This window comes from Betta splendens, chromosome 5 (genome assembly GCF_900634795.4).
Source record: "Betta splendens chromosome 5, fBetSpl5.4, whole genome shotgun sequence".
In the NCBI taxonomy this organism is placed as follows: domain Eukaryota; kingdom Metazoa; phylum Chordata; class Actinopteri; order Anabantiformes; family Osphronemidae; genus Betta; species Betta splendens.
Window position 1 is genome coordinate 17,691,939 of NC_040885.2, and position 27,511 is coordinate 17,719,449.

The 27,511-nt window shown below is 46.3% G+C and overlaps 2 protein-coding genes, 1 non-coding gene and 1 pseudogene across 3 annotated transcripts; 3 read left to right on the forward strand and 1 right to left on the reverse strand.

Moving 5' to 3' along the window:
- The window catches only part of LOC114855428 (guanylin-like), a 13,729-nt pseudogene extending 1,072 nt beyond the window's left edge, over positions 1-12,657 (forward strand).
- trnap-agg (transfer RNA proline (anticodon AGG)) lies at positions 4,056-4,127 on the forward strand. Its single transcript has one exon. It is a non-coding gene; the product is annotated as a tRNA-Pro (tRNA).
- Positions 12,658-15,089: 2,432 nt separating the features above from the next.
- Positions 15,090-25,592, reverse strand: LOC114855335 (neuromedin-U receptor 1-like). Its single transcript, XM_029150474.3, has 4 exons — positions 25,482-25,592; positions 18,411-18,446; positions 17,284-17,472; positions 15,090-16,382 (listed from the first exon to the last, which is right to left on the reverse strand). Exon 4 carries the CDS (start codon positions 16,324-16,326, stop codon positions 15,478-15,480), a length of 849 nt encoding a protein of 282 aa, XP_029006307.1. The 5' UTR covers positions 16,327-16,382; positions 17,284-17,472; positions 18,411-18,446; positions 25,482-25,592; the 3' UTR covers positions 15,090-15,477.
- LOC114855352 (guanylin-like) lies at positions 24,871-26,128 on the forward strand. The gene is made up of 3 exons (XM_029150494.2): positions 24,871-25,403; positions 25,501-25,684; positions 25,762-26,128. Exons 1-3 carry the CDS (start codon positions 25,329-25,331, stop codon positions 25,818-25,820), a joined length of 318 nt encoding a protein of 105 aa, XP_029006327.1. The 5' UTR covers positions 24,871-25,328; the 3' UTR covers positions 25,821-26,128.
- The last annotated feature ends 1,383 nt before the right edge of the window (positions 26,129-27,511 follow it).

A 27,511-nucleotide genomic window follows, 5' to 3' on the forward strand; every position in this document is an offset into this window, starting at 1 on the left:
CAATTTTTTAATTCAAGTACAGATGTAAAACATTTTGACCAACACTGTCACTGAGTGAATGAACTAAATGAGGGCTTCCACTGAAACACTCGTCTCGTTCTTGTTCAAATCCAACCTATACACACAAAAACAGACGGATCTAATGAAGCGGGGCAGAGAAACAGGGAAAGTTGCCTTTATTCTTTGGTGGTCACAGGTGAATAGTTAAAACCACTAATCAGAGGCATTTCTTTACGTCTGTGATTCAGGTCCATAGTTTTTTATTCTGGGATGTGCATTCAGCCTTGTGGTCCAGTGCCAGTGAAGAGGCAGTTAACCTACAACGCTGTTGCCTCGTCTGAGCCCCAAAACAGGCGCTGACCTTTTAAAGTGGCTGCACGACAAAAACAAGAGCAGGAGTCCAGCGTGTGCACATACATTAGCGCTGCAGACTGTGACTGCAGAGCAGGTAGGAGCGACAATAACAAGCACACAAATATGGAGAATATGGAAATCTAACTGTGTTGGATTGATTCTGGCTCAGACGCCGTGTAGTGTCGTGCTGTAGTTAGTGGCCGGATCAGTAATAATACGCTGCTACAACAACGAAGCGAGATACAAAACGAAATGAAAAGTGCGCGTCCTTTCTCTACAACCCAGCATCCGTCACAGCCATCAGTGTTATTAAGCAGCACCAGCAGCACTGCTGCGTGGGATCCTCAGGCCGGAGATCGATGCTTCACCGTGGACAGACATCTTTACGGTCCTTTATTTTGGTGGTGGGACCGGTTCTATGTGTTAAAGTACGTACAGTGGTGAAGAATCCCAGAAAGTTGTCTTCATCAGCTTTCGTTCTGCAGTCACACAGATGGAGGATGCTCTGCTCCCAGCGCACATGAACCCTGTCTCTATCTATAGGCTAAACGGCTGGCATTCATTCCCATGTGGCCCTCAGCAATGCATTCTTCAGACAAAACAAGAAGCTCCCTGTGGTATTTAAAGTAGTGGGTTGAGCTAAGGTCGCCCTGCTCAACCAGAGATCACAGGAACCTTGAGCAGGAGTCTCTGTCAAATGCAGAAGCTGAACGCTGCATTCTGTACACAGCTTATCCATGGGCACATACGTAATCATGAGGATTCATTTTTAGAAAAGGCGTAATAATTGTACTACCTTTTCTCTTCTGTGTGTCACTTATAGTTTTGGCTCATATAAAGTTAAAACCTGTGACGTTTCTTCTTCTTTTTCTTTCTTCTTCTTCTTCTTCTTTCTTCGGCTTCACTGCTTCTTCTTCTCCTTCTTCTTCTTCTTCTCCTTCTTTCTTCTTCTTCTCCTTCTTCTTCTCTTCTTCTTCTTTGGCTTCACTGCTTCTTATCCTTATTCTTCTTCTTCTCTTCTTCTTCACTGCTTCTTCTCCTTCTTCTTCTCTTCTTCTCCTTCTTCTTCTTCTTCTTCTTCTTTGGCTTCACTGCTGCTGCAGTCCTCGCTGTGAGGTCACTTCCGTTCTGCTTCCTGTCTGTGCCTGATCTAATTATGTTGATCACCTCCACCTGTGTCCTGTGTTATTTAAGGTTCCCTTCCTCATGGTTCAGTCAGTTCATTGTGGACCTGGCCTGTGTGAAGGTTTGTGTGCGCGCCTGTGTTTTTGTGGTGTAGTTTTGTTCCTGCTTAGCTGTGTTTTTTAGTTCTTAGCTTTATCTGTGATTGTGACATTATGTTAGTTGTCTTTTGTGTTTACTGTGCATATTGTTTGTGTTTAAATCAAGTTTTAGTTTTAACATTTCCCAGTGAGGCGTTAAATGTATTTTAGGCCTTCGTAGCCTCGTAGTGACCGGAGCAGAGAACCTGTCGTCCTCTGACTCAGCAGAGTAAAACCAGTGAAGACAAATCACTGTGTTGGCGTCCACTCAGCCAAGTTACACAATCGGCTGCAGCCTGTGACTCACAGATCACTTAGGGAAACACCTGTCACCTGTGGGTCTGGACCTTCCCTCTTTTATTGATATTTACATCTGTCTTTGTGGTTTGAACTGCTGCAGAACCGCTCCAGTGTTTTGGAGCCTCGCTGACTGTGACCAAATAAAAATGGTGAAAACGTCACCATTCGCAAATGTCACCGTTGTTCAAATAAGCGAACGTCCGCTTTATCAGATCGCTGACGCGTCTCAGTGGGAGAGAGATGGTGGGTGAGATTTATTAGCCATGGAGGAGGCGGCAGGTTCTACGTGTAACCCAAAGTCAATAATGAAATATCAGGCTGACGAGGAAATGGTGCTGATAGGTTTCACCCTGTCAAAGCCGGCGGTTATAAACTTAAAAAAAGAGGATCCAGGTGCTTAACGAGTCGGCCTTTGTTACTAAATTTAATGAGCTCCCTGAATGTCCCACTTCTGTCCGCAGCCTGCCAGTTGTCTGTTAATAAATCACTCAGCGCTCTGTCGGACGCCTTATAAGAAGAGGCAGAAATAGCGCAGCCACAGCGGAACCGGCTCTGCAGCAGAAAGGCGTCCTCGTCGTGCGGCATCATGAAGCTGCTGAGTGTTGTGGTGGTTGTGGCGCTGTGCGGGTGCTGGGGTGCGCTCGCTGTGCAGGTTAAGGTGATTATCATGAGCTCTCTTTAGTTATGGCGCTTGTCGGTTTCAGAAGGCGAGGATCCAATCGCCTTTTTTCAATTCCCACCTCCAGTAGAATCTGTGTTGCTCTTTTCCCTCAGGCTGGAAACATGAGCTCCCCTTGGATGCAGTGAAGGAGCTGAGAAACCTGATGAACCTGAATGAGGGCGTCACGGACGCCAGCATCGCAGCCGTGTGCCACAACCCCCTCCTGCCTCAGGTGTTCGTGCCCGCGTTGCCAGTGCAAAAAGGCAGAGGCCATCTTCTCCGACCTGGGTAAGGACACGTGACGCGCGGGTCAGAAACCTGGAGGATGGGTCAGAGCAGAACCCATCAGCAGCGTCACTCCGCCCAGACTTCACTGATCACAGCCTGGTCTCTTGTCCTGTGAAGAGGCTCTGTGACGCTGATGCCCGTTAGACGCCCACAGCTGCTTTAAGACTGACGCAGCAGCGCCGTTGTCCTGTCACTTATTTGCTCTCGTGTTTTTCAGGAAAAGTCTTCAAGTACATCGATCCTGTGTGAGATCTGTTCCTACGCCGCCCTGCACAGGGTGTGTGATCTGAGGCTGCAACACTCCACCGCTGCACTGTCACTCACATGGATTCAAACAGTTACATAGAAAACGCTACTTATTTGTTAAATGTTTGATATAACAGATTGTTCTTTTCCTAGATGATAACTTATTAAGTGGAAATAAAAATTCTGAAGTTACAACAGTTGACTTGATGAGTTCCATTTTTGTATGCATTACTGTTAGAATTTAATATTTTCACTTTTTAACTGTCACACCTACACGTTCATGCACATAATCACTGTTAACAGCACGAAGGTGCAGGTCAGGAGCTTTAGTTGGTGCTGACGTCGCACTGACAGTAACATCCAGCAACACTTCATAAACTTAAAGGCCAATTAGACTTTAAAAAATAAATGCGATTGTGATGACACAAACATCAGACGTTCACTAAATGGAGCTGGGAAAAAAAGCGGCAACATTAGTCATAAGGTCTAATAATCAACAGACCAATGATTCTTAATGTGCACTCGTCCTCCCTGTCATTTATCATAACTCTGCTGTTAGTTCAGTCTTCAACGTCAAACCCTGAGTTTACTGTTTTTGTTCCTACTTGCAGTTCTACAGGTGGTAAACTACTAGTTTAAATATTTACTATTTTATGTACAAACTAGTATTTACAGAGGTGTTTATAGAAACTAGATCTGGTGCTGATGCTTCCTCTAACACACACCACGATTTAATTAAGGTTTTTCTTGAGGACAAAAGGTTCTACAGTAAAGAAAACGCGTTCTTCGCAGTATTTGATTTGTTAATGCATTTCATGTCTGACGCTTGTGTTGAGATAATAAGCAAGACGGAAATGAACGAATTCAACATGAGTTAGTATAGCGGACATAGTCGCATTCCTAGCGGACATTCGTGCTTGTAGGAACGCCTCACGCTCCTGTCCGGCTCGTTGGTCTAGGGGTATGATTCTCGCTTAGGGTGCGAGAGGTCCCGGGTTCAAATCCCGGACGAGCCCAAATTTATTTTCTCGATTTCAGAATTGTTCCTTATTAACTTGTACTCGTTGAACTAATGCTGTTTTTGTTAGAAAGGCTTCCTGCTCATTATCAGTTGAAAGGTCTGTTTAATTGTTGTTTTCACTTTTATACGACAGAACTGAATAAACAATCTTTTGCAGATTCAAATGCTTAACACTTTGGCAGAATTGTGTTGTTTGAGTTTATTCTGTGTTTTTGGTGCCTTTTTGTCTCATTTAAGTAACACTAGGCTAATAATAGTATAGATCTCGTTCATTCCATCTGGAGAGGGTGAGAAGTTGAGAGAAGAGAGGGGCGGGGCGACCGGTGAGAGAAAGAGGAGAGAGAGAAAGAGAGAGAGAGAGAGATTGGAAGAGAGGGGAAGAGGAGAGATTGAGAGAGAGAGCAGAGAGAGAGAGAGTGAGAGAGGGACGAGATGAGAGAGAGGAGGAGGAGAGGAGGAGACGAGAGAGAGAGCGAGAGAGAGGAAGGGAGAGAGAGAGAGAGAGGAGACCATGACAACGAGGTTTGAATCAATGAAACTGTGCATAATAAATTCCATTTACCAAAAGGGCATGTGCAATACACATGCACTTATTTTACCACATGCCTCTAATAATCCTGTTATTGTGTCTGCTTAAAGATTCCTTCCGACATTCAAACCGATGGGGAAAATATTCACAGGGTCGTTTTATGCAAAGTTATAAAACCTCTGCAGTACAAAACCTGCATAAGTTAGAGTCTCAGAGTCTGAGTTTTCCATTAAGACATCAATCCTGACAGACCACTTAATTGATTTCATTTATAACTACTGAAGCCGTTAATTAGGTTCAGATGAAGCTCATTGTGAAGCAAAAAAAGTGTTGTGAGTCTGATCAGGAGAAGAACAAAACGGTTTAAACGCGTTCGACTAAAAGTGACGGTCTTGACTATGAGTCACTATTAAGAAGCAGCGACCTTTGATCAAGCTCATTGTTTCCTCTCCGACCTCCCTCCAACCCTTCCAAGTTTAGCGCATGACCACACTTCACCCGACCACATGACTGGACAAAATATTAATAATAAATTATATAAATAAATAAATTCATGTTCATATCGTTATGAAAGGTTTCACAGTGTTTTAGTCTGTCTTAAACCTACTGGTGCCCATTTGAACAATAAAATAGGTCTTACCTGCGAGATTATTCTTCCTGAAGATGAGTCATCGCTTCGAAACGTGGAAAAAAACATGGAAAATCCACAGTCATGTGTGTGTGACAATGCAGTGAAATGCACGTGAACAGATGAGAGTTCAACACTGAAACCAGTCAAATCATCTGGAACTCAAATTTCACTCTCGCCTCTGCTGCAGCTCAGACACTCTCAGGAGGAGGTGTCTGCATTTGTCATTCAAATTTAAACTGGCACAGAACACGAACTGTGCGCACGCGTGGAACCCTGTGTACGTTGGTTTTAAAGGACAAAATGATTCATCACAGACGTGTAAATGCGTTTCGATGCAGCTCCTCTTTGCCCTCCAGGTGTAAAAGTGACTAAATTATTCAAACCTCTAAAATATAGAAAACTCTAAATGATTAACTAGTTGCTCAAAGAACTTTTATTTGAGTTGATGACTGTGTTTCACATTAAAATATATGTGATTACTAGATGTGTTTCATTGGGGGCTGTAAAACGCATCCTTGCAGAGTTCCAAAGGCATTTATAGAAAAAACAAGTTACTTGAGGAAGAGTGCTGCAACAGGAGCCTCTTGGTAGAAACAGATATTGGTCAAAACAACCTGACCTCAACACAAAATGATGATGCAAAACTCTTGAAAGATGATAAAGCAGACACATCCTTCAGCTCACTGAGCGCGTGAGGATCATTCAGCCTCCTTGAAGGAAGGAAACCTTTGGATCACAAACTTCCAGAAGCACAAACTCCACTTGTTGACTTGATCACTGCTCCTGCAGACGCAGGGAATGGCGTTGGGTCGAGGAGTGGGCGTGGCCGGAAACAGGGGGGGTGGCTTGAACTTTTGCTGAAAGTCCACTAGTATAAGATGTGGACTCTATAAAGAGTTATTAGGGAGGAGGAATAAAAGCAGTCGCCGCCTGCTCGAATCTGGACTCGACCTGCAGGTGAAACAGGAGCTCTGTCAGCCCACGTCTTTCACTGACATTTATCCGTCGTGATGCTCTCAGAGCCTCGTCTCTTCCTCCAGCAAATAGTGCATGAGCATTATTCATTCCAAGAATCCATTCATACATAAAAACATGGCGCGTTCTCCGTTCAGAGCCAAACGTGAGGCCCCTCCACAGAGCGACGCTAATGTGGCTATCATCCTTTCTGTGTCCATTGAAAACAGATAAACTGCAGACGTTTGGAGTGTATAATTATTCAGGCTGAGTCATTATCCTGTAAGAGTGGATGACCTACTTACTCCAGCTCCGTTTCTCGTCTCAGAGACCATTCTTTTTGCGATAGCCACTATTAGTATCTGTGTTTGTGTGATTACGTAACAATTGATCTAGTTTCCACACATCAAATGAGCATAAATGAGGTCCAATGCAATGATTACGTTCAACTTTGACCTCTTTATAACTGCATTAGAAAAGAAGTTCATACGTTTCACAGGATCATTTCACATATTCACCCGTTCCACAAAACAGCTTCATGTTTGCCAAGGCAGAAAACTATGAGCCGATTATTAAGCTCAGGGTCAGAAACGCAGAGAAACTACAAGCACCTGGTTGATTATTTTCTGAATCGCATTCCTTGTTGCTGAACCTCCAAATGATAGAGAGAGAGGGGTTCTGAACGAGTGCAGCCGGGCTCAGTCACCGACATCAACACAGCAGCGCAGAGCTCGGACTGACCGCAGGACGAGGACGCTCACGCTCTGTTGCTGAGTTGCCCCGTAAGGGAGAAGAGGATTCATTTCCTCGGGCGAAGTGCTGAGCTCTTAATTATCTCAACAACGCGGAGAACAACACAAACCTAACGAAGCAGAACAAGTGAGAACCAAGGCTGTTACTGATCCACCATGTTCTCTAACTCTGCGGCTGCACCTGTCAGTACAGCAGGAAGCGCGTTAGGAGCCAAGTTCACCAACAGAGGGAGCAGCCATTCAGCTTGGACGCTGCACCCACCCAGCGATGGGCCGCGTCTCCGCTCTGTGCCCACTCGTCACCTTGCCTTCACTCAGTCACAAGCCACTTCAGCGAACATTAAAGCAACTAGGCCTCAGCATCCTGCATGACCTGAGAAGGTCAAATAACAGTTTAAATCACAAAAGGTAAAGCATCACAGCAAATGTAACGCACCGGCGTCTGCATTATTTCCCTCCACGACCTTGGGAAGGCTCTGAAACAGTACATCAGCGCCATAAATCAAAGAGCCCGTGCTCCGCGCTCTGAGGCCATGATTACAGAACACTAAGCTGCAGCGTGAAACATGTACACACACACAACGAACGCAGCGCGAGGCCGCATAAAAAACAGCGGGTGGGTCGTCTGAGGATGGAGGACGTGTTCACATCAGCTCGGTCTGTTGTTTAGAACCACTCGCCGGCCTTCTTGTGGGAGCGGCGCCGTGTTTGAGGGCCGTGGAAGGAGAAGACGCCGCGTCCTCTCGTTGCTTCCTCGCGTTACAGCTGTTCAGTTTAACGGGACCCCTGCTGGGCCTTTTTAGCATCTTGCTGATGAAGCACTAAGACGCCGCCATAATTGAGCTAAACGCTAACCACGAGCGCCGCTAATGTACTCCTATGTTATCCGTCAATGCAATCAGCACTAAACATTAAAAGGAGTTCAGACAAAAAACTTGTCTTTTATGTTTATTTCTGTAGGTTTTGTGAAGCTGAGTCCAGCGTCATCGTGAGTGTTAATCGCTGTCTTTAAGTGGAAGCCTGTGATTTTCTATTAAGCAATTTGTTTTTTTACGTTGCATTAGTCACATAATGGACTGTGGATCATCGAATCATCTTAGTACTCAATGATTATTGAGGCAGGAAAACCTTGAGAAATAATTAATTTCTGCATTTAGTGAATGAGAAGACTTATCTTAAAAAAGAAATGACCTATAAATCAAATATAAATAACACACCTCTGGTATTAAAGTGTCCACAATGTAGGTCACTTCCACTAATAAAACAACAAACAGCCCTTCATATCAGTTGCACCACGACTCATGAGCCGCTTCACTTCGGACATAATCTAATCAAGGAGCCCACATAATGAATTACGCCACTTAATCCGATAACTTTGCCTTGTTGTTCAGTGCAAGGCAAAACTGGTACAAGTCTCAAGCAGTTCCATAACAGATTAAGATAACGGCGGCGCCCTGGTTTAAAACGCAGCAACGCATTATTTATTTCTCTGTGAACAAAACAATTAGCAACAATCACAGTTGCTTTTATTTTGAAACTAAATCATATTTAGTACTAAACACAGCAACAACTAAAGCATCAGACTTTTACTTTTACATACATCAAATTACTTCAAACACATATCTGATTCATTTCTGACCTCGTGCAAGTGTTTTTAAAGTGGTTGAGAAAACCGGAAGAAGACGATCAGACGTCTAATTAAAACTAAGATATACAACGTGTAGGCGACGCACAGTCTGAGCTTCTGTCCAACTACAACGAGGTCATATTAGATCTTTATCCTGTCCACAGTGGCCAAGAGGCTGTTATCACCCTCCTACACCATTTAACTCACTCGTGTTCTTTATAGGCAACTTGAAAGCTAATGCATCTTTACGATTAAAACTAAATGAGACCGGAAAGTGATCAAACCTGGATGACGTCCAGCCTGGGTGAGTTACGCTAATATTATAGCGGATGTAAATGGGACACCCCGTAACGTCCACGTGTGAGCAGGAGGGACCAGAACCCGGAGCTGTGCCAGGTTACGGCTGCAGGGTGTAAACGTGACCAGTTCCCCCCAGTAGGACTCCAGCTCCAGTGGCTGTGGTTCCCCATCCTCCCATTGGCTGAGGACTTAATGATGCAGTCTTCAGTGTGTTTCTATAGAGATGAGCAGCGTTACACTGTGGGAAGCAGCAGTTACAAACACGTGAGGATCATTGTATCAAGTGATACAAACGAAAGCAGTTCACATTCATTATTATTAGCTGACAACTTTTTTACATGTTGAGTCAGCGGCTGATAAGAAGCTGAAGACGCGGACGTTTTGACCGACGTGTATACTGACTTTTTGCGTCAAAGCCTCACGCATTCTGTCATAAATGATGGCATTTGTTGACGCCATGTATGTTTTCCCAGACAACGTGAGTCTGCTGGTCACAAACATGACTGTCATATTTTACAGCCCAATAAATCCAAGTTTTCCGAACACAGTGAGGCGACCAGACTGATAAAAATGTGACTGCAAAGCAGTTTACAATGAGTATTGGATGTTACGGTTTTAAAAATCAGTTATCAGAGAGGAGGAAATTATGATTTTCTTTGTGATCACGTCAATAAGTTCTTTGTGTTTTAATGGTACCACACGAGTCAGAGAAACAATCATCCTGGTGAGAACAAGAGGGTTTATTATACGCCTCGGCTTCAGTCACTCCTACGTGACACGTATCTGGCTTTTATTCTCCTCGAACAAAGCCGCTCATTCTGGCTTGTTATAAAAGACAGTGGACCTCAGGGCTTTGTCTTTGTGGAGGAGCGCCGCCGATGCCGTGATTGGGGTCAAAGTGTTGACACTGATATTGGGTTTGGACGCCGCTTCATAGTGATGATGACATTTCACAGTATGATGCAACTAATATATAATTTTTCAGATATTTTTAGCCGAGGCAAAATGACACGTTTGAAGTTGTGAATCAAGTTTACAAACACAAACAACAAACAGGTGAATCTGAGGATCAGTTAATTACATGTTAAATCATTATGACCATTTGCTTTCTGTTATAATAACCTCAGAAACAGAGGCCTCCCCATTTGTAAAACGTAATGTTTTACACTTTGTAAATGCTCCATGAAGCTGTCACTGGTGAGTAAAGCTTAGAGAGTTATGAGTGAGTTATGATTATATAACCCACTACATGTGTCAGGCAGCTTCCTGCCTCTGTGGCCGAGTCGGACCGTGTACTGATTAACGCATCTCAGACGTGCCGCTCCCACTCAGACGGGGCCTGGTCCCCGTCCGTCGCTTTACAGGGGGACGACGCACGCAGTCTGTGGGGCAAGAGCTCCACACGTCACAGTCAACTTAATCAAACACACGTCAGATGGCTCACAAACTATGTCTATTTACTGTGGAGCCAACATGAAGCCAAACCCCAAAATGTCCGTGGGTTCGGTTTTCCACAGGCATGTCTAGGTGTTAATGCAGCAGCATCTATCACCACTAAAGCCACATGGAACGTCACGTTAAACAGTGACTTCACGCTGTTTTCCACAGACTCTGTGGTAAACATTAAAGCTCATGAAGCAGCATGAACGTTCATTTTATTACTACTATTATTTCTATTACTATTTATTATTACTATTATACTACTATTATTATTACTACTACTATACTCTCTACTGTGTATTGTTTGGACCGGCTTTGAGATGACTGCAGTTCCCATAAAGTGTGAAGACTTTTCATTCTACCTGCAGTTTAAACGCTGCGACTACACTATTTGAACAACAGCCACGACTGTGATATAAATCAAAAGACGCCATAAACACGTCAGGAGGAACCAGAGATCAGTGAGATCTCGTCCCTGACAGATCTCAAAACTAGGAACATATTAAAAACAGCTCCATATGTAAAACCACCTGTGACCACTGCTCGTCCCACACGTGTCACATCATACGAGCGAAACCATTTAAATGAACACCTGATGCACGACTCAGGCTTCTGTTGAGATTTGAACCAACTGTGATCGAATGCAGCTGATCATAGTGCAGAGCTGGAGCCTTCTGTTTTCCATCACTTAGGCTGCACGACAGCGACGGCAGCTTCACAGACACAGTATTCACGGTCTGCATAAAGAACACACCACACACACACCACACACACACACAACACAACAAGCACACACAACACACACCACCACACACACGCACCGCACACACACGCACACAAACCACACCCACACAACACACACACACCACAACACACACACACACACACACACGACGCACGCGCGCGCGCACACACACGCACACACACGCACACACACCACACCGTGCGTGTGGTCTGGTGCACATTCGCTGCCATGACTGAACCCAAATGATGATTCACAGCCTCCCGCCCCGCCCTTGAAGCCAGTGATTAGATACGTAGCTGCTGCGTGGCTGCGGGGCCACGGGTCCGACGCGGATGGTCTCAGCCTCTGTCCACAGACACACGTGTGCTCCACCGCACCTGCTTGTCATTCAGCCACAACGCCCACTTCCTGGAGCCCCCACTCTGTGTCTCAGCGGCCCTTACAGCGCGTCTACACAGCTAACGGGCTGGAGGGCCAAATAAACAAATTGGAGTTTTCAACTCTTTTCTGCAGCCGAAGCAGAACGCATCACTTCATTCCTGCAGCAGCTTCTCGTCGCATCCCACGGGACAGAATCCAATTTGCATATAGATTCAACGCTCTTGCAGTGCATTGGGTGCGTTGTCATATCTCACAGCAAAATTGAGGCAGAGGAACTCAACTTCTACTTCCTGTGAGCTGATACAGGTGCAGTGGTTTCAGCAGGTAAATACATCTTCACCTGATGTGACTAATAATACAATGGGCTGGCGCCTCGCGTCATCAGTGGGGCTCAAGGTAAATGTTTAACCAATAGGGGTTGCGATCTGCCGTCAGTCACAGTGGCTCAGACGCGATGAGGTCGGAGGAGGATTTATGAAGCCGCTTTTAGAGCCCTGTAAAATTTCCACCGCTACTCATTAACCCGTGAGAAAATCCTGGTCCACCTGCAGCACCTGAGCTCACGTGGACGGGCTGAAGTTTTTTAAAAGGAGGCTCGGGGCCGGAGGGAGCAGACGCCGAGCCGAGACACCCCCGAGCCAGTATACAAAGACACTCGAGACAAACCTCCACCCGTCACCATGAAGGCTGCACATCACCACCGCCTGTCTGCTGATCTGGCCTTGGGATGGACCGCCGAGGCGTGCAGGTCCAGGTGAGGTGGTGTGTGTGTGTGTGTGGTGGTGTGGTGTGTGTGTGTTGTGTGTGTGTGTGTCAGCACTGGTCACAATCCGCCTCCTCTTGCAGAGAACGGCCCTGTCGTTCTCCCTGGACGCCGTCCGGCGGCTTTCAGGAGCTGCAGGAGAGCAGCAAACAGCAGACACCTCGGTTCCGATCCAGCGCGTGTGGGTGTGTGCCGACCCGACTGCCTCCCGCAGGAGCTGCTGCCGCTGTGCAAGCAGGAGGACGTGCGCGTCCTTCGCCAGGCTGGGTAGGACCTCACAGGTGTCAGATGAAGGCTCGGGGTCAGGGACGCGTTCTCAGACTTCTCCTCCTCTTCCTCCTCAGCGGCCGTTCCCATCGACGTCTGTGAGATCTGCGCCTTCGCCGCCTGCACCGGCTGCTAAACCGAAACACAGCCGTGGCTTTGATTTGCCTCTTCCCAAAATAAAGACGAGAAGATGACGTCTTTCTCCCTGACGAATACGACATTGTGACTGATTCTGATTTTTGTTTAAAAAAGGCCCTAAACCAAACATAGAAATTGGCGAAGCTGACGTTTGTGTTGCAAATGTTACTGCATATGATACTTCATCACGTTTGCTTTTGATGACTTTGTTACATTTCTATTTGCCAGGCTTGTGTGTTATTTAAAGTTCAGCTTTCTGTTGTTCTGCTGTTGTGAAATAACGTCTGTGACATCATTGGTTCATTGTCGTGCCTGTTCTTCGCACACATTCAGACCACCACCACTAACACAACAGTTTTGGGTGGTGGGTGGTGAGAGAAGCGCCTGCGACGGCTTCAGAGCCGCTGCCCAGAGGCTGAAGCTGCTGTCTGTGAACGGCAGCAGCCTGGAATGATAGCGCGATGTTGATTTATTCATTTAACAGTCAGCCGTTTATCCCTGCAAATGTTCTCATTCATCTAAATACGGTCAAATATGTCACACGTGCATCAATTTTTTTAATTAAGTACAGATGTAAACATTTTGACCAAAACTAGTCACTGAGTGAATGAACTAAATGAGGGCTCCCAATGAAAACACTGTCGTGTCTTGTTTCAAATCCAACCTATACACACAAAAACAGACGGATATCAATGAAGCGGGGCAGAGAAACAGGGAAGTGCCTTATTCTTGGTTTGTGTCACAGGTTGAATAGTTAAACCACTAATCAGAGGCATTTCTTTACGTCTGTGATTCAGGTCTAGTTTTTTTTTTTATTCTGGGATGGCATTCGCCCTTGTGGTCCAGTGCAGTATGAAGAGGCAGTTAACCTACAACGCTGTTGCCTCGTTCTGAGCCCCAAAACAGGCGCTGACTTTAAGTGGCTGCACGACAAAAACAAGAGCAGGAGTCCAGCGTGTGCACATACATTAGCGCTGCAGACTGTGGACTGCAGAGCAGAGGTAGCGACATAACAAGCACACAAATATGGAGAATATGGAATCTAACTGTGTTGGATTGATTCTGGCTCAGACGCGTTGTAGTGTCGGGCTGTAGTTAGTGGCCGGATCAGTAATAATACGCTGCTACAACAAACGAAGCGAGATACAAAACGAATGAAAAGTGCGCGTTCCTTTCTCTACAACCCAGCATCCGTCACAGCCATCAGTGTTATTAAGCAGCACCAGCAGCACTGCTGCGTGGGATCTCAGGCGCGAGATCGATGCTTCACCGTGGCACGCATCTTTACGGTCCTTTATTTGGTGGTGTGGACGGTTTATGTGTTAAAGTACGTTACAGTGGTGAAGAATCCCGAAAGTTTGTCTCATCAGCTTTCGTTTCGCAGTCAACAGATGGAGGATGCTCTGCTCCCAGCGCACATGAACCTGTATCTATCTATAGGCTAAACGGCTGGCATTCATTCCCATGTGGCCTCAGCAATGCATTCTCAGACAAAAACAGAAGCTCCTGTGGTATTTAAAGTAGTGGGTTGAGCTAAGGTGCCCTGCTCAACCAGAGATCACAGGAAACCTTGAGCAGGAGTCTCGTCAATGCAGAAGCGAAACGCTGCATTCTGTACACAGCTTATCCATGGGCACATACGTAATCATGAGGATTCATTTTAGAAAAGGCGTAATAAGTGTACTACCTTTCTCTTTGTGTGTCACTATAGTTTTGGCTCATATAAAGTTAAACTGTGAAGTTTCGTCTTCTTTTCTCTTTCTTCTTCTTCTTTTTCTTCCCTTACGGCTTCTTCTTCTCCTTGTCTTTTCTTCTCCTTCTTTTTTTCTCTCTTATTCCTTCTCTTCTTCTTTGGCTTCCTTCTTCTCCTTTCTTTTCTCTCTCTTCTTCTTCACTGCTTCTTCTCCTTCTTCTTCTTCTTCTTCTCCTTCTTCTTACTTCTTCTTTTTTGGCTTCACTGGGCTGCAGTCCTCGCTGTGAGGTCACTTCCGTTTTTGCTTCCTGTCCTGTGCCTTGGTCTAATTATGTTGATCACTCCACCTGTGTCTGGGTTATTTAAAGGTTCCCTTCCTATGGTTCAGTCAGTTCATGGGACCTGGCCTGTGTGAAGGTTTGTGTGCGCCTGTGTTTTGTGGTGAGTTTTGTTTCCTGCTTAGCTGGTGTGTTTTTTAGTTCTAGCTTATGCTGTGATTGTGACATTATGGAGTTGTCTTTTTTGTTTACTGTGCATATTGTTGTGTTTTTAAATCAAGTTTTAGTTTTACATTTCCAGTGAGCGTGTCGTTAAATGTATTTTAGGCTTCGTGCCTCGTAGTGACCGGAGCAGAGAACCGTCGTCCTCTGACTCAGCAGAGTAAAGCCAGTGAAGACAAATCACTGTGTTGGGTCCACTCAGCAAGTTACACAATCGGCTGCAGCCACGTTCTCAGCTCCAAGTGGGACAGAAAAAAGAGCCGACCCGCTGGTTGAGCACGGAGGCCAGTGTGATTCTGAGGAGCCACTTGAGAATGAATGAGTTTGAGCCCAAAAAGAGCTCGTCTGCTTGGGTTAAAAACAAACAGTCGTCCTATTCACTATATGATGCTTTCAGATAAAATGTGACTAAAAAGTCATTTTCCCCATCAAATGATCAAATAGTTGAAAATGGTGACTATAAATGGAATGTAAAAACCTTCTCAATCTCGTGTGAGAATCAGACTCATTAAGCCCTCGCTCCCTTTAAAATCAGCCCAGACAAAGGCTTGAAAAGCTCTCGTCATTGCGCGCTCTGCGTTTCGCACACGTTTGGCTGCGGAGCACATGTCGCCGTGCTGATGACTCATATTAGCACCGCGTGCGAGGACCGACCCGACTCACAGAGCATCTTGATGACCTGCCTCCGGCGCCCGGTCTCCAGCCGGATCCTCCTGCGCGTGTCGCCGCCGCAGGTCCGGCCCCGCCTCGCGCCGGGCCGCCGCCGCCCCCGGCCCAGGTGCAGCCCCATCACCAGGTACAGCATGCTGATCACCGCCATGGGCACGAAGAAGAAGCACACGGTGGTGACCTGCATCACCACGTTGTAGACCCACAGCGGCTGCAGCACGGTGCAGATGGCCGACTCCTCCGCGCGCTCCGGCAGGTAGAAGATGCCGTGCAGCGAGGTGTTGGGGACGGCGCACGCCATGGACGCCGCCCACAGGACGCCGATCACGCGCTTCGCGTGCTGATTGGTCGACAGGTAGCGCGTTTTGAGCGGATGCACCACGGCGATGTAGCGCTCCACGCTCAGCGCCGTCACGTTGAGGATGGAGGCGAAGCACACGGTCTCGAAGAGGAAGGTCTTGAAGTAGCAGCCGCCCTCGCCGAACGGGAACGGGTAGTTCTGCCACAGGTCGTAGACCTCCAGCGGCATCCCGAACAGGAGCACGAGCAGGTCGGACACGGCCAGGCTCAGCAGGTACAGGTTGGTGGGGTTGCGCATCTTCTTGTGCTTGGCCATGACGGCGCACGTGAGCAGGTTCCCGGACAGGCCGGTGAGGAAGATGAGCAGGTACACGCCGGTCACCGGGAGGAAGAACGGGGACCTGCGGGGACCCAGGATGTCACACAGGCTGAGCTCAGCGGTGCCGTTGCCCGTGGCGTTGGGCGGTGCGCTGCTGTTCGAGGAGCCGTGAACGGGGAGCTCCATCCCGACGGGGCGGCGGCGGCGGCGGCGGCGCTGCTTTTAAGAGCGGCTCGAAGACACTGGAAAGAGAAATGAAAGCGTGAGGCAAAGTGCAGCAACGAGGACACGCGTGTCACTGGGACGTGTAACGAGCCACACGAGACGCTTCTCTTCCGGATCGACCAATTAAGGCTCCACGTTATTGTCAATTGAGGTTATCATATTGTCGGTTGAATGGTTTGTCTGAAGAGCGCTCAGCTCACGGCCTCCCGCATGATTGCTTGGATCAGTTTACTATTTATTAGTCTAATACAGCAGCCGACAGCCTGCAGGTGTGAAATAGAAGCGATTTCCTCATATTCCTGTGGAATAAACAGCAGCAGCTCGTCGGCAGCAAAACGTTTTCAAAGCCAGAACCCGATTAACCTGATCAAGTGTCGACCACATGGCGCAGAATAAATCAAAACGCGTCTGTAGATCAAAGGAGCCGCTTTGAAACAGCCCTAAATGTCAGAATTGGATCAGAAAAGTCCAGATCCTACAACAAGCATGAACATTTCCCTCTGACTAATAAGAGCGTCGTTGGCCACTGATGGAAAAATATAATATGAAAGGACTGAATGAGATGCACGTTCGCTGAGGGAATCCTCCTCATTTTGATCAACTCATTCTCATCAGCGGGATAATTGCCATTACGCACAGCGCAGAAAGACGCTGATGACTTCTAGAAGGTTAATTACACGATGGCACATTTTGCATCCAACGTTTTGCATAAGCTTCCATTTTGAAATTATTACCTTAAATAATCACATACATACTGTCATTTAATTTGTATTTAAAATAGACTATAATAACAATAACCGGTTTAATGTTAATTGTTTGTTAAAAATCAATAGATATAAATACGGTAATATTTGTATTATTCTAACTTTAATATTCTAACTTTTGTGTTGAATATTTGCAGTGGAAATGAATTCTCACCTTGACGCTGCTGGTCCGAGCGCCGCTTCCTCTGAGGCTTTCTCCGCGCATTCATGACTAGAAATGAGCAAAAACCACCGGTGCACAGGGAATAAAAAACGCGCACAAGCTAAAAGTTAGTGGTCGTTTCTGGTCGTTGTCCTGCGGAGAAGAGGAGACAGACGCAGGATGCGCTGAGGCGGCTGATAACTGCTCCGAGTCCCTCAGACAGCAGAGAGAGAGAGAGAGAGGTGAGAGAGAGAGATGAGAGAGAGAGAAGAGAGAGAGAGGAGAGAAGAGGGGGGTGTGTGGGAGAGAGAGAGAGAGAGAAGGAGAGAGAGAGAGAGAGAGAGAGAGAGAGAGGAGAAGAGAGGGAGAGAGAGAGAGAGAGAGAGAGAGAGAGAGAGAGAGAGAGAGAGAGAGAGAGAGAGAGAGAGAGAGAGAGAGGAAGGGAGAATAAGAGAGAGAGAGACCATGACAACGAGGTTTGAATCAATGAAACTGTGCATAATAAATTCCATTTACAAAAAGGGCATGTGCAATACACATGCACTTATTTTACCATCATTGCCTCTAATAATCCTGTTTATTGTGTCTGCTTAAAGATTCCTTCCGACATCAACCGATGGGAAAATATTCACAGGGCTCGTTTTATGCAAAGTTATAAAACCTCTGCAGCTACAAAACTGCATAAAGTTAGAGTCTCAGAGTCTGAGTTTTCCATTAAGACATCAAATCCTGACAGACACTTAATTGATTTCATTTACTTTAACTACTGAAGCCGTTAATTAGGTTCAGATGAAGCTTCATTTGTGAAGCAAAACAAGTCTGTGATGTCTGATCAGGAGAAGAACAAACCGGTTTAAACCGCGTTCAGACTAAAAGTGGACGTCTCTGACTATGAGTCACTATTAAGAAGCAGCGACCTTTGATCAAGCTCATTGTTTCCTCTCCGACCTCCTCCAACCTCCTCTCCAAGTTTAGCGCATGACCACACTTCCACCCGACCACATGACTGGACAAAATATTAATAATAAATTCATATAAATAAATAAATTCATGTTCATATCGTTTATGAAAGGTTTCACAGTGTTTCTAGTCTGTCTTAAACCTACTGGTGCCCATTTGAACAATAAAATAGGTCTTACCTGCTGAGATTATTCTTCCTGAAAGATGAGTCATCGCTTCGAAACGTGGAAAAAAACATGGAAATCCACAGTCATGTCGTGTGACAATGCAGTGAAATGCACGTGAAGCAGATGAGAGTTCAACACTGAACCAGTCAAATCATCTGGAACTCAACTTTCACTCTCGCCTCTGCTGCAGCTCAGACACTCTCAGGAGGAGGTGTCTGCATTTTGTCATTCAACATTTTAAACTGGCACAGAACACGAACTGTGCACTGCGTGGAACCTGTGTACGTTGGTTTAAAGACAAAATGATTCATCAGACGTGTAAATGCGTTCGATGCAGCTCCTCTTTGCCCTCCAGGTGTAAAAGTGACTAAATAATTCAAACCTCTAAATATAGAAAACTCTAAATGATTAACTAGTCTGCTCAAAGAACTTTATTTGAGTTGATGACTGTGTTTCACATTAAATATATGTGATTACTAGATGTGTTTCATTGGGGGCTGTAAAACCGCATCCTTGCAGAGTTTCCAAAGGCATTTATAGAAAAAACAAGTTACTTGAGGAAGAGTGCTGCAACAGAGAGCCTCTTGTGTAGAAACAGATATTGGTCAAAACAACCTGACCTCAACACAAAATTGATGATGCAAAACTCTTGAAAGATGATAAAGCAGACACATCCTTCAGCTCACTGAGCGTGAGCATCATTCAGCCTCCTTGAAGGAAGGAAACCTTTGGATCCACAAACTTCAGAAGCACAAACTCCACTTGCTTGACTTTGATCACTGCTCCTGCAGACGCAGGTGAATGGCGTTGGGTCGAGGAGTGGGCGTGGCCGGACACAGGGGGGCGTGGCTTGAACTTTTGCTGAAAGTCCACTAGTATAAGATGTGACTCTATAAGAGTTAATTAGGGAGGAGGAATAAAAGCAGTCGCCGCCTGCTCTGCATCTGGACTCGACCTGCAGGTGAAACAGGAGCTCCTGCTCAGCCCACGTTCTTTCACTGACATTTATCCGTCGCTGATGCTCTCAGAGCCTCCGTCCTCTTCCTCCCAGCAAATAGTGCATGAGCATTATTCATTCCAAGCATCCATTCATACATAAAACATGGCGCGTTCTCCGTTCAGAGCCAAACGTGAGCGCCTCCACAGAGCAGACGCTAATGTGCGCTATCATCATTTCTGTGTCCATTGAAAACAGACTAACTGCAGCGTTGGAGTGTATAATTATTCAGGCTGCGTCATTATCCTGTAAGAGTGGATGACCTACTTACTCCAGCTCCGTTCTCGTCTCAGAGACCATTACTTTTTAGCGATAAGCCACTTATTAGTATTCTGTGTTTGTGTTGATTACGTAACAATTGATCTAGTTTCCACACCATCAAAATGAGCATAAATGAGGTCCAATGCAATGATTACGTTCAACTTTGACATCTTTATAACTGCATTAGAAAAGAAGTTCATACGTTTCACAGGATCATTTCAACATATTCACCCGTTCCACAAACAGCTTCCTGTTGCCAAGGCAGAAACTATGAGCCGGATTAAGCTCAGGGTCAGTAAAGCAGAGAAACTACAAGCACCTGGTTGATTATTTTCTGAATCGCATCCTTGTTGCTGAAACCCTCCAAATGATAGAAGAGACGAGGGTTCTGAACGAGCTGCAGCCGGGCTCAGTTCACCGACATCAACAAGCAGCCGCAGAGCTCGGACCTGAACCGCAGGACGAGGACGCTCACGCTCTGTTGCTGAGTGCCTCCGTAAAGGGAGAGGATTCATTTCCTCGGGCGAAGTGCTGAGCTCTTAATTATCTCCAACACGCGGAGAACAACACAAACCTAACGAAGCAGAACAAGTGAGAACCAAGGCTGTTACTGATCCACCACTGTTCTCTAACTCTGCGGCTGCACCTGTTCAGTCACAGCAGGAAGCCGCGTTAGGAGCCAAGTTCACCAACAGAGGGAGCAGCCATTCAGCTTGAGACGCTGCCCACACCCAGCGATGGGCCGCGTCCCGCTCTGTTCTGCCCACTCGTCACCTGCCTTCACTCAGTCACAAGCCACTCTCAGCTGAACATTAAAGCAACTAGGCCTCAGCATCCGTGACATGACCTTGAGAAGGTCAAATAACAGTTTACATCACAAAATGTAAAGCATCACAGCAAATGTAACGCACCAGCGTCTGCATTATTCCCTCCACGACCTTGGGAAGGCTCTGAAAAGTACATCAGCGCCATAAATCAAAGAGCCGTGCTCCGCGCTCTGAGGCCATGATTTACAGAACACATCAGGCCTCGCAGCGTGAAACATGTACACACATCACACGAACGCAGCGCGAGGCCGCCATAAAACAGCGGTGGGTCGTCTGAGGATGGAGGACGTGTTCACATCAGCTCGGTCTGTTGTTAGAACCACTCGCCGGCCTTTTCTTGTGGGAGCGGCGCCGTGTTTGAGGCCGTGGAAGGAGAAGACGCCGCGTCCTCCATCAGTTGCTTCCTCGCGTTACAGCTGTTTCAGTTTAACGGGACCCCTGCTGGCTTTTTAGCATCTTGCTGATGAAGCACTAAGACGCCGCCATAATTGAGCTAAACGCTAACACGAGCGCGCTAATGTCCTCCTATTATCAGTCAATGCAATCAGCACTAAACATTAAAAGGAGTTCAGACAAAAACTTGTCTTTTATGTTTATTTCTGTAGGTTTTGTGAAGCTGAGTCCAGCGTCATCGTGAGTGTTAATCGCTGTTCTTTAAGTGGAAGCTGTGATTTTCTTATTAAGCAATTTGTTTTTTCACGTTGCATTAGTCACATAATGTGACTGTGGATCATCGAAATCATCTTAGTACTCAATGATTATTAGAGGCAGAAAACCTTGAGAAATAATTAATTTCTGCATTTAGTGAATGAGAAGACTTTATCTTAAAAAAGAATGACCTATAAATCAAATATAAATAACACACCTCTGGTTATTAAAGTGTCCACATGTAGGTCACTTCCACTAATATAAACAACAACAGCCTTCATATCAGTTGCACCACGACTCATGAGCCGCTTCACTTCGCTACATAATCTAATCAAGGCAGCCACATAATGAATTACGCCACTTAATCCGATAAACTTTGCCTTGTTGTTCAGTGCAAGGCAAATACTGGTACAAGTCTCACGCAGTCCATAACAGATAAGATAACGGCGGCGCCCTGTTAAAACGCAGCCAACGCATTTATTTATTCTGTGAACAAAACAATTAGCAACAATCACAGTGCTTTTATTTTGAAACTAAATCATATTTAGTACTAACACAGCAACAACTAAAGCATCAGATCTTTTACTTTACATACATCAAATTACTTCAAACACATCTGATTCATTTCTTGACCTCGTGCAAGTGTTTTAAAGTGGTTGAGAAACCGGAGAAGACGATCAGACGTCTAATTAAAACTAAGATATTACAACGTGTAGGCGACGCACAGTCTGAGCTTCTGTCCAACTACAACGAGGTCATATTAGATTCGTTATCCTGTCACAGTTGGCCAAGAGGCTGTTATCACCCTCCTACACCATTTAACTCACTCTGTGTTCTTTATTAGGCACATTGAAAGCTAATGCATCTTTACGATTACAAATAAATGAGACCGGAAAGTGATGCAAACCTGGATGACGTCCAGCCTGCAGGTGAGTTACGCTAATATTTATAGGCGGGATGTAAATGGGACACTCCCGATAACCGTCCACGTGTTGAGCAGGCGGGACCAGAACCCGGAGCTGTGCCAGGTTACGGCTGCAGGGTCGTAAACGTGACCAGTTCCCCCAGTAGGACTCCCAGCTTCCAGTGGCTGTGGTTCCCCATCCTCCCATTGGCTGAGACTTAATGATGCAGTCTTCAATGTGTTTCTATAGAGATGAGCAGCGTTTACACTGTGGGAGCAGCAGTTCCAAACACGTGAGGGATCATAGTATCAAGTGATACTAAACGAAAGCAGTTCACATCTCATTATTATTAGCTGACAACTTTTACATGTGAGTTCAGCGGCTGATAAGAAGCTGAAGACGCGGACGTTTTGACCGACGTTTACTGACTTTTTTGCGTCAAAGCCTCACGCATTCTGTCATAAATGATGGCATTTTGTGACGCCATGTATGTTTTCCCAGACAACGTGAGTCCTGCTGTGTCACAAACATGACTGTCATATTTTACAGCCCATTAAATCCAAGTTTTCCGAACACAGTGAGGCGACAGACTGATAAAATATGTGACTGCAAAGCAGTTTACAATGAGTAATTTGGATGTTATCGGTTTTAAAATCAGTTATTCAGAGAGGAGATAATTATGATTTTCTTTGTGATCACTGTCAATAAGTTCTTTGTGTTTTAATGGTCACACGAGTCAGAAACAATCATCCTGGTGGAGAACAGAGGGTTTATTATACGCCTCGGCTTCAGTCACTCCTACTGTGACACGTATCTGGCTTTTATTCTCCTCAGAACAAAGCCGCTCATTTCTGGCTTTGTTATAAAAGACATGTGACTCAGGGCTTTGTCTTCTGTGGAGGAGCGCCGCCGATGCCGTGATTGGGGTCAAAGTGTTGACACTGATATTGGGTTTGGACGCCGCTTCATAGTGATGATGACATTTCACGTATGATGCAACTAATATATAATTTTCAGATATTTTTAGCCGAGGCAAAATGACACGTTTGAAGTTTGTGAATCAAGTTTAACAACACAAACAACAAACAGGTGAATCTGAGGATCAGTTAATCTACATGTAAATCATTTATTGACCATTTGCTTTCATTTTATTAATAACCTCATGAACCAGAGGCCTCCCCATTTGTAAACTGTAATGTTTACACTTTGTAAATGCTCCATGAAGCTGTCACTGGTGAGTAAAGCTTAGAGTTATGAGTGAGTTATGATTATATAACCCACACATTGTGTCAGGCAGCTTCCTGCCTCTGTGGCCGAGTCGGACCGTTACTGATTAACGCATCTCAGACGCTGCCGCTCCCACTCAGACGGGGCCTGTCCCCGGTCCGTCGCTACAGGGGGACGACGCACGCAGTCTGTGGAGCAAGAGCTCACACACGTCCACAGTCAAACCTTAATCAAACACACGTCAGATGGCTCAAAACTCATGTCTATTTACTGTGGAGCCAAACATGAAGCCAAACCCCAAAATGTCCCGTGGGTTCGGTTTTCCACAGGCAGTCGTAGGTGTTAATGCAGCAGCATCTATCATCCACTAAAGCCACTGGAACGTCACGTTCAACAGTGACTTCACGCTGTTTTCCACAGACTCTTTGTTAAACATTAAAGCGTCATGAAGCAGCATGAACGTCTCATTTTATTACTACTATTATTTCTATTACTATTATATTATTACTATTATACTACTATTATTATTACTACTACTTACTACTCTACTGTGTATTGTTTGGACCGGCTTTGAGATGACTGCAGTTCCCATAAAGTGTGAAGACTTTTCATTCTACCTGCAGTTGTAAAACGCTGACTACACTATTTGAACAACAGCCCACGACTGTGATTATAAATCAAAGACGCCATAAACACCGTCCAGGAGGAACCAGAGATCAGTGAGATCTCGTCCCTGACAGATCTCAAAACTCAGGAACATAATTAAAAACAGCTCCATATGTAAAACCACCTGTGACACTGCTCGTCCACACGTGTCACATACGAGCGAAACCATTTAAATGAACACCTGATGCACGACTCAGGCTTCTGTTGAGATTTGAACCAACTGCTGATCAGAATGCAGCTGATCATTAGTGCAGAGCTGGAGCCTTCTGTTTCCATCACTTAGGCTGCACGACAGCGACGGCAGCTTCACAGACACAGTATTTCACGGTCTGCATAAAGAACACACACACACACACACACACACACACACACACACACACGCACACACACACACACACACACACACACACACGCACGCGCACACACACGCACACACACACACACACACACACACACACACACACACACACACACACACACACACGCACGCACGCGCGCGCGCACACACACGCACACACACGCACACACACACACACCGCTGCGTGTCTGGGTGCACATTCGCTGCCATGACTGAACCCAAATGATGATTTCACAGCCTCCCGCCGCCCTTGAAGCCAGTGATTAGATACGTAGCTGCTGCGTGGCTGCGGGTCACGGGTCCGACGCGCTGGTCTCAGCCTCTGTCCACAGACACACGTGTGGCTCCACCGCCGCCTGCTTGTCATTCAGCCCACGCCCACTTCCTGGAGCCCCACTCTGTGTCTCAGCGGCCCTTACAGCGCGTCTACAAGCTAACGGGCTGGAGGCCTAAATAAACAAATTGAGTTCAACTCTTTTCTGCAGCCGAAGCAGAACGCATCACTTCATTCCTGCAGCAGTCTTCTCGCGCATCCCACGGGACAGAATCCAATTTGCATATAGATTCAACGCTCTTTGCAGTGCATTGGGTGCGTTGTCATTATCTCACAGCCAAAATTGAGGCAGGAACTCAACTTCTACTTCCTGTGAGCTGATCCAGGTGCAGTGGTTTCAGCAGGTAAATACCATCTTCACCCTGATGTGACTAATAACAATGGGCTGGCGCCTCCGCCGTCATCAGTGGGGCTCAAGGTAACTGTTTAACCAATAGGGGTGCGATCTGCCGTCAGTTCACAGTTGGCTCAGACGGCGATGAGGTCGGAGGAGGATTTATGAAGCCGCTTTTAGAGCCCTGTAAAATTCCACCGCTACTCATTAACCCGTGAGAAAATCCTGCCGTCCACCTGCAGCACCTGAGCTCACGTGACCGGGCTGAAGGTTTAAAAGGAGGCTCGGGGCCGGAGGGAAGCAGACGCTGAGCCGAGCACCCGCCGAGCACGTATACAAAGACACTGCGAGACAAACCTCCACCTCCGTCACCATGAAGGCTGCACTCACCACCGCCTGTCTGCTGATCCTGGCTCTGGGCTGGACCGCCGAGGCCGTGCAGGTCCAGGTGAGAGTGTGTGTGTGTGTGTGTGTGTGTGTGTGTGTGTGTGTGTGTGTGTGTGTGTGTGTGTCAGCACTGGCTCACCATCCGCCTCCTCTTGCAGGAGAACGGCCTGTCGTTCTCCCTGGACGCCGTCCGGCGGCTTCAGGAGCTGCAGGAGAGCAGCAAACAGCAGAACCCTCGGTTCCGATCCAGCGCCGTGTGGGTGTGTGCCGACCCGCTGCTCCCGCAGGAGCTGCTGCCGCTGTGCAAGCAGAGGACGTCGTCCGCGTCCTTCGCCAGGCTGGGTAGGACCTCACAGGTGTCAGATGAAGGCTCGGGGTCAGGGACGCGTCTCATGACTTCTCCTCCTCTTCCTCCTCAGCGGCCGTTCCCATCGACGTCTGTGAGATCTGCGCCTTCGCCGCCTGCACCGGCTGCTAAACACGAAACACAGCCGTGCTTTGATTTGCGCCTCTTCCCAAAATTAAAGACGAGAAGATGACGTCTTTCTCCCTGACGAATACGACATTGTGACTGATTCTGATTTTTGTTTAAAAAAGGCCCTAAACCAAACATAGAAATTGGCGAAGCTGACGTTTGTGTTGCAAACTGTTACTGCATATTTATACTTCATCACGTTTTGCTTTTGAATGACTTTGTTACATTTCTATCTTGCCAGGCTTTGTGTGTATTTAAAGTTCAGCTTTCTGTTGTTTCTGCTGTTGTTAAAATAAAACGTCTTGACATCATTGTTCATTGTCGTGCCTGTTCTTTTCGTTCACACCATTCAGACCACCACCACCTAAACACAACAGTTTTGGGTGGTGGTGGCAGAGAAGCGCCTGCGACGGCTTCAGAGCCGCTGCCCAGAGGCTGAAGCTGCTGCTCTGTGAACGGCAGCAGCTGGACTGATAGCGCGATGTTGATTTATTCATTTAACAGTCAGCCGTTTATTCCCTGCAAATGTTCTCATTCATCTAAAATACGTCAAATATGTCACACGTGCATCAATTTTTTAATTCAAGTACAGATGTAAAACATTTTGACCAACACTGTCACTGAGTGAATGAACTAAATGAGGGCTTCCACTGAAAACACTCGTCTCGTTCTTGTTCAAATCCAACCTATACACACAAAAACAGACGGATCTAATGAAGCGGGGCAGAGAAACAGGGAAGTTGCCTTTATTCTTTGGTGTCACAGGTTGAATAGTTAAACCACTAATCAGAGGCATTTCTTTACGTCTGTGATTCAGGTCATAGTTTTTTTATTCTGGGATGTGCATTCAGCCTTGTGGTCCAGTGCAGTGAAGAGGCAGTTAACCTACAACGCTGTTGCCTCGTCTGAGCCCCAAAACAGGCGCTGACCTTTAAAGTGGCTGCACGACAAAAACAAGAGCAGGAGTCCAGCGTGTGCACATACATTAGCGCTGCAGACTGTGACTGCAGAGCAGGTAGGAGCGACAATAACAAGCACACAAATATGGAGAATATGGAAATCTAACTGTGTTGGATTGATTCTGGCTCAGACGCCGTGTAGTGTCGTGCTGTAGTTAGTGGCCGGATCAGTAATAATACGCTGCTACAACAACGAAGCGAGATACAAAACGAAATGAAAAGTGCGCGTCCTTTCTCTACAACCCAGCATCCGTCACAGCCATCAGTGTTATTAAGCAGCACCAGCAGCACTGCTGCGTGGGATCCTCAGGCCGGAGATCGATGCTTCACCGTGGACAGACATCTTTACGGTCCTTTATTTTGGTGGTGGGACCGGTTCTATGTGTTAAAGTACGTACAGTGGTGAAGAATCCAGAAAGTTGTCTTCATCAGCTTTCGTTCTGCAGTCACACAGATGGAGGATGCTCTGCTCCCAGCGCACATGAACCCTGTCTCTATCTATAGGCTAAACGGCTGGCATTCATTCCCATGTGGCCTCAGCAATGCATTCTTCAGACAAAACAAGAAGCTCCCTGTGGTATTTAAAGTAGTGGGTTGAGCTAAGGTCGCCCTGCTCAACCAGAGATCACAGGAAACCTGAGCAGGAGTCTCTGTCAAATGCAGAAGCTGAACGCTGCATTCTGTACACAGCTTATCCATGGGCACATACGTAATCATGAGGATTCATTTTTAGAA